At 53.4% G+C, this 14,910-nt stretch overlaps 2 protein-coding genes across 3 annotated transcripts; one reads left to right on the top strand and one right to left on the bottom strand.

Annotated features, from left to right (window-relative positions):
• Positions 1 to 182: 182 nt before the first annotated feature.
• Positions 183 to 4,039, top strand: TMEM91 (transmembrane protein 91). Its single transcript, XM_024768367.1, has 4 exons — positions 183 to 242; positions 1,119 to 1,357; positions 3,193 to 3,342; positions 3,881 to 4,039. Exons 2-4 carry the CDS (start codon positions 1,148 to 1,150, stop codon positions 4,037 to 4,039), a joined length of 519 nt encoding a protein of 172 aa, XP_024624135.1. The 5' UTR covers positions 183 to 242; positions 1,119 to 1,147.
• A 2,556-nt stretch (positions 4,040 to 6,595) lies between these two features.
• EXOSC5 (exosome component 5) lies at positions 6,596 to 14,649 on the bottom strand. 2 transcript variants are annotated; one of them, XM_024768365.1, is made up of 6 exons: positions 14,354 to 14,649; positions 10,853 to 10,966; positions 9,992 to 10,113; positions 8,802 to 8,942; positions 7,723 to 7,812; positions 6,596 to 6,999 (listed from the first exon to the last, which is right to left on the bottom strand). In XM_024768365.1, the coding sequence occupies exons 1-6, from the start codon at positions 14,499 to 14,501 to the stop codon at positions 6,907 to 6,909; spliced, it is 708 nt and encodes a 235-aa protein (XP_024624133.1). In that variant the 5' UTR covers positions 14,502 to 14,649; the 3' UTR covers positions 6,596 to 6,906. The 2 variants fall into 2 exon arrangements, with proteins under 2 accessions (XP_024624133.1, XP_024624134.1); XM_024768366.1 differs by lacking the exon at positions 14,354 to 14,649 and adding an exon at positions 11,095 to 11,306.
• Between the last annotated feature and the right edge of the window lie 261 nt (positions 14,650 to 14,910).

Here is a 14,910-nt window from a genome sequence, read left to right as displayed (position 1 = left end):
CCTCTGAGGGCGGAGCCCGGGAGCCCACCGCCCCGCCCCTGCGCGCCGCGGGCCCGGGGCGCTGAGAGGGGCGCGCAGCGGAGCTCTCAGACCCCGTACCCCGAGGCCCAGACCCCTAGGAGCGCGGGACTCACTGAGTTCCCCCACCCTGAGCGGCAGGATCGGGGAGGGTTTTTTTTTCTCGGGCCCTGGCGCTGGGGACAGGGAGGCAAAACCTTGGCCAGGAAATCGGCTCAAGCCAGGTTTGGACTGAGGGCGGGAGACTTGGGGACCCCCGCAGGGGGATTGTGAGGGCGAGAATAGTCTCCGTGGTTGAGTTGTGTGGTCGGTTGGTGGTGTTATGGGGGAAGTGTGCAAAGGTGGATTCTGGTAAAACAGGAGGTTGTAGCGGAGCGGGTGAGTGTGGGCCATGGATGTGGGTGGAGAAAGAGAGGGGTGTGTGGCCCCGGGTGTTTGGGCAGATGTGCAAGGGAAGTGATGGGGACAGGGGAGAGTGTCCAGGCTGCATGTGTGGGAAGCCTGTACATATATGTGCATGTGGGGAGAATCTGATGCTGGGGGGATTAGTATGAATGTGCAAGGAGTTATTTGGGGTGAGTGAGTAAGACCTTTGGGAGCTCGTGTTGTTTGGGGCAAGTATGCAGACAGTCCCTTGGGATGTGAATGTGCACAGGTGGAGGTGGGGATTGGGCTTGTCTGGATGGGTATGTGTGGCAGGTATTGAGAGTGTGCAGGCTTGGGGGCACAGGCGGTGTGTGAACAAGCATCATGGGGGATGGGTGTGGGGGAGAGGGATGAGAGTGTCAACCCAGGATGGGTGTGTAGTTCATGGGCCAAGTAAGTGTGTAAGGCATGGTTTGGAATAAATGTGCAACAGGTGTGTGGTTTTTGCCTGAGGAGAGAGAAGCCCTGGAACTGAATGTCCAGAGTCCTGAGTTCTCGTCACAACTTAGACCAACCTCTGTTACTCTCTGGGCCTCGGTTTTACTATCTGTAAAATGGGTCTGAGGATGGTTCAGCTACCTAGTCTCTGCCTGGAGTCTCTCCAAAGCCAGGAGTCAGGGGAAGGATAAAAGTGAGACTTTTACAACTTGTCTTTTTCTTTCCCCTACTCCCAGGAAGCCCCTCTGGGAGCCTCTCCCGAGCCATGGACAACCCCAGTCTTCCAGATCTCCAACAGCCTCTGCTGGTGGGTGTAGGCGGTGAGCCCCCTGTCCAGAAGCCTGGCGAGCCTGAGCCAGGGCCTCCCTTTCGAGAGACAGCCTTTGCAGAATCACTGAGGGATTGGCAGTTCCTGCCACCATCTCTTCCTTCTGTGAGTGCTGTACTTGGGGAGCCAGGGCTCCCTGACCTTGAGGTAGGAGCAGGACCACTAAGGTAGGCTCCTTAGTGGGAGCTGGGGGAGGGGCTGGAGGTGAATCCAGCTGTGGCCAACATCCGGCAGGCTGCTGGCCAACTCCAGCTGCCAGCTGCTGGCCAGGAGTCTCACTTCGCAACTGCGTTTGGCCTTCCTGGGTTTCCAGGTGTGGTTTTTCCTGTTCTCCATCCCCCCTGGCTTCTTTACCTTTTTCTCTCCAGATTCATCTCTCATCTTTGTTCCCTTTGTGTCTGTTTGTCTTCCCTCTGATTTCTGACCCCCCTGTTCTCTATCAGTCCATGTCTTTCCAAAGCCGATGCATCTCTGTGCCTCTGTTTGCCCTGGTCTCTCTCTCTCTCTCTCTTTTCCAATTAATGTCATTTTTTATAATTTCTTATTCCTTGTGCGTATTGTCAAGCTTGTCTTTTATCTGCTAAACATGGTTTTCCAGTTGCTATTGCCACATAAGAAATCACCCCAAAGCTTAGTAGCTTAAAACAACAACAATCATTATCATGGCTCATGGTTTCCACGGGTTGGGAACTTGGGAAGGACTTGGGTGTTTCTGCCTCAGGGTCTTTCATGAGGTTGCGGTCAGCCAGTGGCTAGAGCTGGAACAGTCAGGGTCTGAAGCAGCTGGGGTCTGGTTGACTAAACTCTCTCTTTATATAGTCTCAGGGCTTCTGCAGGAGTCTCCCCATGTGGGCTGGTTTGGGCTTACAGCACGGCGCCTTCAGGGCAGCCAAGACTCCTTATGTGCCTCCAGCCTCCGGCAGGAGTGTTTCAGCAAAGCAGAAGCTGCCTCACCTTTTCTGACTTATGCTTGCAAGTCACACTGCATTACTTCCACCACATTCTATCAATTACAAATGAATCATAGCCTTCCCAGACTCAAGGAAAGTGGACATAGACCTCACCCCTGATGAGATTATCAGTAAGAAGAGCATGTGGGAGGGGAAGAGATGAGTGTGGCCATTTTGGGAAACACGGGTCTGCCCCACTGTGGCAGTAAGCTTCACTTTGACATGGTTTGTGTCAAAGAATCCCATTATTTGAAGACCTTGAGGGCCTTATTACCTAGCTCTCCTCCGTGGTTCCTGTCTGCCTGGTTATCTTTGCATGCTGGTCACTGTACTTGAAAAATTGTTTTGAGAATGAAAGTACCTTCCTCAGGAGAGGATTTGGTTTGCTTTTGTCAGCTGTCTGGGGGTACTACCAGTGAAAGATCATTTTTAATCTAGTTCAAGGTCTGAATGAAAGGTTAATTTTTCATTCAGGGATTGGTAAATGGGATTGGTAAATGCCTGCAGGGCGGAAGGGGCCTTCTCTGTTCATTTGACCTGTTAAATTAACCTTGATTTTCACTTCAGTTTTGGCTTTACAGTAACTCCTTAAAGTCTTGTGAGCTATTTGATGCAAGATTTAAAAATATATATTTTTAACCTAGAACCTGTAGTTTCAGCAGGCAGGTTTGTCCTAGTAATTTAGGCCACCAGAGCTGGCTCCCCTAATCGCCATCTTTTTGCAGGTTCCAGTCTCCATTGGTTTCTGTCTCCACTTCAGCGGTTTTTAACTCAGAGCTTATAAGCAGCTGTAGTATCCATGAGTGGACCTGTGAGCTTGAAATTGAACTCAAAGCTTTTGAGTGTGGGTGAGGCTTTTCTCTGGAGCCAGGGTCCAGAGCTTCCCGTCAGAGGGATCCAGGATGTGGGCAAGTGAAGGGCCTACCTCTTGGAACATTTTTCTCTCTTGGTGTCTTTGGGGGCATGGGGTGTGGAGCAGTGGGGCAAGGAGGATGGGTGGAGATGACCACTTAGGCTGTCTCCTGCCCATAGGATGTGTCATCCAGTGACAGTGACTCGGACTGGGATGGGGGCGGCCTTCTCTCCCCACTCCTACCCCACGACCACCTTGGCTTGGCTGTCTTCTCCATGCTGTGCTGTTTCTGGCCCGTGGGCATTGCCGCCTTCTGCCTGGCCCAGAAGGTCAGTCTGTGGGTGGAGCTGGGAGGGGGTTGGATAGAGAAGAGAAAAATGCATTCGAAAGAAAAGAAAAAAAGAGGAGGCATACTTGGGGGGAAAAAAAAAGTGATGGAGAAAGGATTTACATAGAAACATTCAGGGGTAAAATGAGGCATTTTTCACAGAGGGCAGCCCAGAGTGGTGGTTAAGAACCTGAGCTCCAATCCTAGGCCTGCCACCCTCTGGTAAGGTTGTGGGCAAGCCACTTAAACTCCTGGTGCCTCATTTTCCTCATCTGTAAAATGGGAACGAATAATTCCTGCCTCAGGGTCATTGTGAGGCTCAGCGAGTTAGAACTGTGGCATATAGTAATATATGCATATTTTTATTAATCACCCAGTATCCCCAGTGCCCAACTGTGCCTGACCCACAGTAGCTGCTCCCTATGTTTTTGGAACATATGAATGAATACATGGGTGTGTTGGGTGGGGGAGGGTCGGGCTGTGGGAAGCAGGGTGGGATGAGGGGATACCTGAGTCACCGCTGCCCAACGCCTCCACAGACCAACAAGGCTTGGGCCAAGGGGGACGTCCAGGGGGCAGGGGCCGCCTCCCGCCGCGCCTTCCTGCTGGGGGTCCTGGCCGTCGGGCTGGGCGTGTGCATGTACGCGGCCGCCCTGGTGACCCTGGCCGCCTACCTCGCCTGCCGGGACCCGCCCTAGTTGCCCCTGCGGTCCCCACTGTGAACCCAGGGGCCGGCCGCCCAGCGCGTCCGCGGTCGGAGTGGAGAATCCAGGTGGATGAGGCGGCGGCGGCAGCAGCGCCCAAAAATGGGGAGTGAGTCGGTTCTCCCCCTCCCCCGCACCACCCTTCCTGGAGGCCGCAAACAGCGATTAAACACCAGACACTCCTGCCGCCAAACCTGTGTCTGTCTGTGTGGGAAGGCGGAAGGGACGAGCCGGAGTGACAGGGTGCCCCCCGGGGTGCTTCCGGACACCTCGGAGCCAGAGTAGAGGGAATCCGAGGAAGCTCGGCGGGCTTCCAAATTGCAAAATATTCTCTTCACGACGTGGGTGATACGTAGGGAATTAGAGAAAGCCAGGTTCCAAGGCCTTCCTCCTCCAAGTTCACTGTGTAACCTCTGCCCACGCACCTCCTGAGCCTCACTTTTCCTCATCTGCAAAATGGGACTAATTTATCCCACACCTGGAGCAGTTCTGAAGACTAAATGAGTCGTACAGTGTAAACAGCAGCCTCCCCCAGAGCTCCTTCGCCAGCAAATGGCAGAATCCAACTCAGACTGCCTTACACAACAAAAGGGAAGCTGAGGGAGAACTGGATTGAGGGCCTCAGATAAAATAGTCTGGTCTCCCCATCTCTTGGCTTCACTGCACAGGCTCCGCCTCGTGGGGAAGGAAAATGGAGCAGGCAGCTCTGGTACCCCAAAGGTCCTCTTCCCCAGGCACCCTCTCAGTGGCCCACCCGGGCTAGGAGGCAGCCCCATCACATAGCCTGAGATTGGGAGGGATGGGGCCTTCAGGCCTCAAAGTGCTGGCACTCTGGCAGGCAAAACAGCCCTGGTTCTGAGCTTATCAGAGGTACAGTAAATGGAGCCTGATATTACCAAGTAATAAACAGAGTGGTTTAGTTTTGTCATTCCACTTAATGCCATTTAATCGTGCTTCTTAGAAGAAAACACTATCCCGTTTGTGCTCTCCTGCACGTCTTCACAGAGTGTAATTTCAAGGTAAAGATATTTATGCATTTCCTTCTTGTTTACTGGGGATGAAACTGACACCTGCTCAAAGGGGCAATTGTGGGCACCGTGTGGGCCAGTTTAAGCATGTGAAGTGTGCAGCACAGGGCCCCCAGATGTGTCATAAAACCCTACACATCAGTGGCAGACAGGACCTGGCAGCCACGTGGCCCACCTGTGGGGACGTTATGCCCTGCTGGATGCTAGCGTGATCTTGGCTCCTGACCCCTGAATGGGAGGGTGGGGATCAGTCAAATCAGAACTGAAAATACACCCACTTCCAAAAGCCCCTCAGGGGGTGCCATCACCCCTGAGAGGGAACCAAGAGGCCTTGGCCATTTCCTTTCACAGACAGGGACCCTCCGAGGTCCAGAATGCGCTGGCACCTCCAGTGTTTGTCTGCACAGTGAGGGCTCTGGGTCTGGACCTTTTTTTTTGGCCGCACCAAGTGGCACGCGGGATCCCCAACTAGGGATCGAAGCCGTGCGCCCTGCAGTGGATGCATGGAGTCTTAGCTGCTGGACGGCCAGGGAAGTCCCTGGGTCTGGACTCTTGAGTGGGGCCCGTGCTCCACCACTTAACTAGCTGGTGACCTCTGGCGGTTAACTGGCTTCTGAGCTTGTTCCCTTACCTTATTCTTCTCTTTTTTTTGCGGTACATGGGCCTCTCACTGCCGTGGCCTCCCCCCCCGCAGAGCACAGGCTCCGGATACGCAGGCTCAGCGGCCGTGGCTCACGGGCCTAGTTGCTCCGCGGCATGTGGGATCTTCCCGGACCAGGGCACGAACCCGCGCCCCCTGCATCGTCAGGCAGAACCCCAACCACTGCGCCACCAGGGAAGCCCTCTTTCTTGAATTTTATTTATATTTTTGGCTGCGTTGGGTCTTCGTTACTACACGCAGGCTCTCTCTGGTTGCGGCGAGCGGGGGCTACTCTTGTGGAGCACGGGCTCTAGGCACGTGGGCTCAGCAGCTGTGGCACGTGGGCTCAGTAGTTGTGGCTCGAGGGCTGTAGAGCACAGGTTCCGTAGTTGTGGTGCATGGGCTTAAGTGCTCCTTGGCATGTGGGATCTTCCCGGACCAGGGCTCGAACCCATGTCCCCTGCATTGGCAGGCAGATCCATAACCCCTGCGCCACCAGGGAAGTCCCTTGTTTCCTTACCTTAAAACAGACTGTAACAACAGCCACACCTCACAGGGTTGTCGTGTGGGTAAAGGCAGCATTCAGAGCCAGATTCCCCTCTGAGGCCCACGAAGGCCACTGCCTCCCTGACCATCTCCTTACTCTCCTTAGTCCTCTGCTCCCACTGGCCACCTTGCTGGTCCTTGAACCTCTGCCCGTCTCTGCCAGGGGGTCCTCCCCCAATATGTCCACGAGTCCCTGAGTTCGTCCCTGGCCTCTTCCTGGGCTTCCCTCAGATGTTCCCCTCTCCATGGAGGTGTCCTCGACTGATGTATTAAATCTGCCCTCCCCCGACTCACCTAAACCCATCTTCCCTGTTTGTTTTTCAATAGCATCCATCATCCAAAAAACACCAATTTTATTTGTCCATTACATCACTGCTCCTCGAACCTGGGATGTGGGCCTCATTCACTGCTGAGGCCTCAGCACCCAGCAGGGCCTGCACACTCTAACGGCAGTCCCACTTCACCGGGCTGTTAGAATGAGTAGTCAGTCAATAAATGCACCATCCTACTAGTGTTTTCCTGGGGTGGGGTGGAGTCTGTGCCCCCCTGGGCCCAGGGGCTGACTATAGCCACTTCCTCAGCAGGGCTGGGCTACCAGTTTATTTGATGCTGGAGGTGGTGGGAGGGGCAGCTTGCCCCAGTGTGCCTCAGCTCTTGGAGTAACGCCTCTGCAGAGATTCCCGGTAGAAGCGGAAGACGTGCTGGGAGGCAGCCTGGGCTGCAGCCAGGCACTGCTGGAGCTGGGAAGGGAGAGGGGCTTAGTGCTGCGGGCCCAGGCCTGCACCCACACGGCCTGACAGGCCGCACCTCCCAGTTCACCGGGAGCCCCGCCCCCCAAGGGGAGGCAGGTGGAGCGGGATTTACTCTCAGTGCATTTCCTTCTTCCCCACTTCATGGGCTCCTTCAAGGGGAAGAGGGCTCAGGGGTCAGGTTCCAGCAGCTCCAGGCCCTCAGACCAAAGGCATCAGGCATCCTGACCCCTGGATGTGACCCCAACCTTGTTGAGCTCCGGGGCCAGATTGGAATTTTAGAGCCACAGGCCCTGTGACTCCAAATAGTCTTAAAAGCCATGGAACCTGAGACCCCAAATCTTTATGGCCTTGTATACCTGGATTCACAGGAGGGCCAGGTGGGAAATATTCTTGGAGACCATTTGGCCCAACAGGTGCCAAACTCTGTTTTTCAGACACACCCCGAGTTCCGGGGTGCACAGCTCTGAGCTGGAAGCTGGGAGGCCTCAAGGCGCCCCCATCTCTTGATTTCAACCTGTGCCCCTCTTCTCATAAATTGGTCTTCCCTTTAAAATTCCCACAAAGGTTTCTATGGCTACAAAGTTTGAAAACTCCTATTTACAGAAGGGATGCAAGGACGAGGCCCTCCTTAAGCTTCCTAGGATTGGGACAGGACCTCATGTCAGGTGGGTGGGAAGGATCTGGCATTCACCCCCAATTGAACACTGGTACCTCAGCATCAGAGTAGAGCCCCTTAGTGGTGGACATCAGCAGCTTCCGTTCCACGCTGTCAAGTGCAAAGGTCAGGACTGCCCGGGCCTCCTAGGGATGAGGGGTACAAGGTGGGGGACCTGGGACTCTCTCCTCAGACACAATCTTAGCTGGTCCCAAAGAGGGGGTTTGCTTTTCACTCAAGTATCAAGTGTATTTTTTTTCTTTTTGGGCTACATACCACCCCTTCCCTGCTTCCTTGAGTAATCGCGACCCATGCCAAATTCTACCACATGGTTCTGACAGGGGCTTCAGAGCACAGTATCCTGCACCTCAGGGGCAGCAACCACAGTGCCGGTCATTCCCCGGTGCCTCCCATCTCCCTGCAGTGCTCTGTACCCCTGGGGCTGGAAGCCAGCAAACTGTATTTCCCAGATTCCCCTGCCAGTTAGGTTCTACCAGGAATCTGGTGGGAGACTGGGAGGGAGGAGAGAGCATCTTGGTCCTCATTGCAGCAGGAGTTTGGGGTATATCACCTGCCACAGGAGGCATGGAGATGGGGTGGGTTCTGGACTTCAGCAGCCAGGGCAAAGCCAGCCCATCTCTGTGCATCTAGATCTGACTGCATCAGTGTCTCCACCAGTACAGAGCAGAAGCTGGCTTCCGGCTTCTAATCTCTGGGTGTCCTCTCTTCTTCCCTTTTGCTCCTTCAGCTCTTCCAATATGGTTATAACTAGTTCCTTGCATTAAATTCTGTCTGAAATCCCCCCAGGGGTTTCTGCTTTCCCGACTGGATGTGACTGTTACAGTCCTGAGCAGATAACTGGGAATAACCAGAACCCTAGCACACTGTGACCTTGAGCCAATGAAGAAAAAACTCTTTCCTCCTTTGCTTTTGTTTTTGAACCTCTCAAAATCAGTTCCCTTTTTGCTTCAGCAGGTTAGAGTCGGGTTTCTAGCACTTACCCAGATGAACAGGGCAGAGCTTACCAGCTGAGACTGAGGTGGTACAAGCCAACTGTTTTGGAGAAGTGAGGCCTAGAGGAGGAGAGGAAGAGTGTCTGCCCAAGGCCTTTTACCACCCTGCCCTTCATACCTACCTTTTCTTGCTTGGCTGTGGGGTCCAGCAGGAGGGTCCCATCTGAGTCCAGAGCACAGGTGACCCCACAGAAGAGGGCCCGCATGGGCACACCTGCGTCCACCAGTGCCATGCAGGCGGCATTCAGGCAACAGGCCAGGAGCTGAGTGCCACAGGCAGTGGTTAAGAGTTTCTTTTTTTTCTTCCATTTTTTTGGCCGCGCTGTGAAGCTTGTGGGATCTTAGTTCCCCAATCAGGGATTAAACCCAGGCCCTCAGCAGTGAGAGAGCAGAGTCCTAACCACTGGACCGCCAGGGAATTCCCAGGTTAAGAGTTTCTACTGGAGGGCTGGTCAGCAGAACATATCCATGCCTCTATTCACCCTGCCAGTGCCTGTAGCAGACATCACTAATTGATCACAGAAAGGCAGAGTAGTTCTGGGATCACGTATCCTTGGGTTCCAGACCTGAATTTGCCACCTCTAAGCTGTGTGACCTTGAGCAAGTTATGTATTCCCTCTGAGCCTCAATCAGGGATCATAATGATATTCAACAGATATGCACCTTCAGGGAAACGGAGGGCAGAAGCCTTCCAAGATCACACAAGTAGGCAGTGGCAGAGCCAGGCCTGGAGCTGGGGTATCTAGAGCATGCAGTGCTACCAGGCAATAGATGGGCAGGGTGACAGAGGGAGGGGTCGGTGTCCTCAGGGAGCCCACAGTCCAGGGGAGAGGTGTGGCCCTGGCATAGTGCAAGGTGAGCACAGGCCTGAGTCAGACAGGTGGCCCCACCTCAGTTTCCTCAAGTCTTTCCTCCCCAGGGCCCAGTTTCACAATCAATCAGTCCCACCTCTGCCACTGACCCTCCATTGCCTCCCCTCTGTGAAATGGGTTCGCAACAGTCCTCCTTTTCCCTCATCTGTGAAGTGTCTGCCCAACGCAGGGCCATGCACCTGCAAAGCCATCTAGAAATGCCTGTTTCTGGTCCTTGGCCTCTTGATGCTGGAGGTGGTGGGAGGGGCAGCTTGCCCCAGTGGGACAAGTCCCTGAGTTCGATCTTTCAAAGCTGAGCTGCTGAACCTAAGGTTCTACCTGCTCAGGGCTCCCCCGGTGTTGAGCCTCAAATCCAAGCTCAGGGTCAGAGTTGAGGTCACTGGCACAGGCTTTGGATTCTGGAGGACTTCCTGGAGGAGGTGGCCTAGGGGAAAGGATACAGAGCCAGCATCGCTGACGACCTGCAGCACCACGGTTATGGAGGTGCGGGGGTGCAGAGCTCCCAGCACCACCGCTTCACACGTGTTTCTGATCAGCCGCTCCCGGCTCTTCTCCGCTACGCCTGGGGAAATCAGGGGTGGGGTGGGGTTGTCAGGCTCTTCCCTTCCATCTGGCTCACCTTCCTCCATATGCCCCACCCAAGCCCTCTGGAAAAGGGCCTGCAGTCCCAGTCTGGGCTGCTGGAAGACCCTGAATGGATAACAGAGGAGTCCCAGTGGGAAGGAGGCAGGGCCTGACTGCCACCCACCAGACCCCTGCCACTTCCAGCACCCACCAAAGGAGCCTCCCGGGGAAGAGAACCTCTGAGCTCCCATGTCCAGTGCTGCTGTCCACTCCCATCCCAGTGGGCCCAGCCCTGGGGAGTGAGGGGGACAGAGTAAAAGAGTGGAAAAACAGGTTAATGGAAAGGAGGAGAGATGGAGCCAGGAAAGAGGAGGGGAAAGTGAAGATGGAGAGAGACAGGGAGAAAGAGAGAAAAGTGACAGAAACAGGGACTCAGAAGCAGAGAGTTGGAGAAAGAGACGGAAATAGCTGAGGGCAGGGGACGTCCCTGGTGGTCCAGTGGGTAAGATTCCGCACACCCATAGCAGGGGGCCCACGTTCGATCCCTGGTTGGGGAACTAGATCCTGCATGCATGCCGCAACTAAGAGCCCGTATGACGCAACTAAGACCCGGCACAGCCAAAATAAATAAATATCAAAAAAAAAGGAAAGAAATAGCTGAGGGGTGATGAGAGGGAGGGGGGGAGTGGAGACCAGGAAAAGCAGTGAGGGAGACACCGGGTGAGAGGCCCAATTACCAGGCAGACCGATCTTCGGCCTCAGGGTCACCTCCAGTGTGGCCTTGTTGAAGATCTCTTTGCTGACTTTCACCTCTGCTGGCCCGTACACGCCTGCCAGGACGGAGGTATCCCCTGGGGAGACAGCATGGGAGGCCTCACCCAAATTTTCCCTGCCTCTGGGGCCCAACGCCTGGCACTTAACATTGTGGGCCCTGAGCCAGGTGGCCAGGGTTGCCCACATCACCCTCACTGTGGCTCACCATTTGTTGGCAGTGATTCTTTGAGCACTTGCTTCATTTCTCTGCCTCCATTTCCTCATCTGTAAAATGGGGATAACTACAGTACCTCCCTCACAGCTGTGAGGATTACATGAGATAAAAAGAAAACCACTTACGACTGTGCCTGTAAGTGCTGAGTGCCCCAAAGACTTTAGCTATTACTATAAACTTTAATGGGAAGTTCTTCCTGAGAGCTAAACTTTCTCCCTCTTACTGCTGCTGGTCCCAGCTTCTCCATCCAAAGCTTCCCTTAGCCCAGCTCTCTTCCCTCAGGCACACATCCCCAAACTGTGCAGCAGTCAGGACACCTGAGAAAGAGATAAATATCTGTGGGTGGGGCCTGCTTATTTCCTCCAGGCTCTGTAACCTCAGCCGATTTTGCTCACTTCTCTGAGCCTTAGTTTCACCATCTGCAGAATGAGGAGACTGGTCGTCAGCAGCAGCTTGCAAACTTTCCTGACCCTAACTCCCAATAAGAAATACGTTTTAGAGCAGGACCTAAAACTCACCCAAATCTGTGTGCATGTAAATGGAACAAAAGCCTCACAAAACAACTCTTACCGTTATTGCTTTGATATACTCTGATATCTTCTACTCTATTCCAGTTAAAAATAACCACGAATGACGCAGTGGTTCTCAACCCTGGCTGCACAACGGACTCACTGCGTAGCTTTAAAAGATACTGATGTCCAGGTCCCTCCCCCAGAGAGCCTAATTCCATTGCTGGGAGTTGGGGCTCAGGTACCAGCAGCCTCAGAGCTCCACAGGCCATTCTACTGTGTAGCTGGGCCTGCAACCTGCAGTGGGAAGAAACGGAGCTCCAGCAAAGCTTCAGAACACTGGGCTGCGATCAGACTCACTACAGCAATTAATTCAAAAATGTAGAAGGCCAGCCTTAGTTGGGAGTGGGTAGGTTCTGAGGCTTTGCATTTTTAACCTCATCAGAGATTCTGAGGCCAGAAGCATGTGGGACACACTTCTGAAGGTCTGCAAAGGACCCTGCTCCAGGGTCCTGGGCTTTGGGGTTTTAGAACACAAAAGGGGCTCAGTATTTCTTAAGCGCTAAGGAACTCCAGGCATCTGCATTTAGCAAGAGAGCTAAGCCCTGGGGAGGTCCCGGGTAGAGGCCTTTTTTCCCTGGGGTTGGCAGGGAGGAGCTGCCACACAATGGAGGGGATTCTCCCAGCTCCAGGAGAATGCACCCGAAGGGGGAAATTATCCAAGCAGAACAAGAGCCACACTGGGGCCTTCCTTCCTGTTACTCCAGTGAGCACAAGAGTCCCTCCTCTCTGGACCCCACATCCATCTAACTCCTGCCCCATTTATCTGATTCTCTTACAGCAAAGCTCCTGAAGAGCTGTCTCCACTCACTGACTCTTTCTTTTCCTCCTTGACCCCATCCCTCCACCAGAACAGCTTTTGACTGCGCCACCAATGACATACGTCCAAGTTGTCAACCCACAGGTCTAGCCCATCCTCACGTGATGCAGCCTCTCAGTAGGACTAATGCGGTTGGTTGGCCCTTACAGCTTAAACACGTTCTTCTCTGGGCTCCAGGTCACCGCCCTCTCTTGGTTTTCCTCCTACCTTACTATCTTCTCCTTCTCAGTGTCTTTTCCTAGCTCTGCACAAGCTAGAAGACCCAGGGCTTAGTCCTGGGACCGCTTCTCTTCTCCATCTATACTAATTTTCTTGGTGATCCCATCCAATCAGTAGCTTGAAATACCATTTACCAATCGGTAGCTTGAAATACTATTTATAGCCGAAGGATTCCAAATTCCAGACTTGTATGTACTACTGCCCAGTCCACACTGCCACGGGGATGTCTAGTATGCGTTGTAAATTTAATGTTCCCAACTGAACTCATCTTCTCCTAGCACAGCTGATCTGGGAAAAAAACTTTCGCGTTATCCCCGACTCCTTTTTTTCATATCCCCAAACCAAACCATCTGCAAAATCTGTCAGTTTTCCCTTCAGAATCTCACCCCCTGCACTGCTTCCACTCTGGTCTGAGCCACCCTTACCTCCCCCTTTCCCCCTCTAACCTCAACAGTGCAGCCTGAGAGATTCTGTTAATATATATTCAGATCATGTCACATGGCTCCATTCTCAAACACTAGGCCTTACATGACGGGCAGGCCTCCTTACCTCCCTCCCGCCTCCTGTCTCTGCTGCAGCCACACTTGTTCCCTGACTATTCCTCACCAAGCAAGTTTTGGCCTCAGAGGTTCCTAATGCTTGGTAAGTTTTCCTCTTGATCTCTTTAGGGTTTGCTCCCTTACCTTTAGGTTTTTATTCAGAAGGTACCATCTCAGTGAGGCCTTTCCTTACCATCCTAATTAAGACTGCAACCCTTTCTGGCATACCCTAATCCTCTTCCCTACTATATTTTTCTCCACAGCATTTTACTATATATTTTACTTAGTTATCTTTTGTCTGTCTCTTTGACTAGAACGTAAACTCCATTAGGGCTGGGATTTAAAAAAAAAATTTTATCCATGTATTCTGTGCTAGCAAAAATACGTGTGTTCAATGAAGGAATGAATGAAAGCAGGTTCTGTACCTGGGTCTGAGGTAATGCCCTAAGGCAGGGCCTGAAGCATTTACGGGGGTGATCCTTAGGCCTGTCTCCAGAGGAATATTTCCCGGGGTCAGGGAGGTGAGTCTAGTCTGAGAATTATTTAGCTAGGGTAAGGGGATATTTACCTAATAGGTAAGACCTGCCCCAATCTTAGGGATATAGAAAGAGTTGTGTATCCCAGTCAAAGGGATATTTACCCAATGGGTGGGGGTGGGGCTGGGGACATCACCCTCAATCTGATAAGTATCTACTTCGGTAGAAGATCTGCCACGGGTCCAGGGAGTTATTAAACCGCTAGTGGTGATCTGCCAGTCTACCGGGTATTTATGCGAACAAAGGGGTTTGCCTCACCCCGGGATGTATGGACGCAGGGTGCGTGTGTGGGAGGCGGGGTTGGAACCTAGTCAAGGGAGACACCCGGGTAAGGAGATTTCCCCTATTCTGGATTATTCGTTCTTAAGAGGAGGTCTGCCCCTCCCTCATTCTGAGTACTTACCAAAGTGGAAATACCTTCTCCCGGCTAGTCTGGAGGGAGAGGTATATGTATGCAGTAGTATCCACCCCGGCAAGAAATGCACCAGTCCAGGAGGAATATTTACCAGCTAGCACAGTACACTGTAACCACGCCCTAAAACGAATACGACCTGGGTGAGTTCCTACCTTGCAGGAAAGAGGCCGAGCCATCGGGCCGGGACAACAAATTCTGTTCGCAGGCAAAGTTCCGGAGGCTACAACCGGGACCCCGAGGGCCGGACTCTATTCCAGACTCAGCGCGGATCTTAGTCTCAGTCTGCATCACTCTCTCCATCGCCCCGGAGCCCACGTGCAGCCGGGATTGTCGCTTCCGCCCAGAAGCGCGGGCTTGCTTACAGACTGCGTACCTAGTGCGCACGCGCCGACCCGGGGCGGGGGAGGGGCGGTCTCCAGGATCAGCTCCCGCACGTGGCTCCGCGTTTACTAACAATTTGGTCCCTCCCACTCCCCCGCCCCTCCCACTCGAAAGTCCAGGAAAGCCGTTGGACAGAAGAGAGGGAAGGCCTTGACACGTCCTGCCCGAGGTCCCCGGGCCCTGAAACCCTGAGGCTCTGGTCAGGTTGCCCTCTTCTTTGCCTGTTACAGGAACAACTGCGATGAGGCGGCCAGAGTAATTTTGGGGAAGCTAGATTGTTTTATCCATCTACATATGTGCCCTAGAGACCGCAGGACTAGTAGCAGCT

This window comes from Neophocaena asiaeorientalis, unplaced genomic scaffold, assembly GCF_003031525.2.
Source record: "Neophocaena asiaeorientalis asiaeorientalis breed wild unplaced genomic scaffold, Neophocaena_asiaeorientalis_V1.1 scaffold629, whole genome shotgun sequence".
Taxonomy (NCBI): Eukaryota; Metazoa; Chordata; class Mammalia; order Artiodactyla; family Phocoenidae; genus Neophocaena; species Neophocaena asiaeorientalis.
Note: the sequence above shows the minus strand (reverse complement) of the source record. Positions and strands in the feature narration are given on the sequence as shown.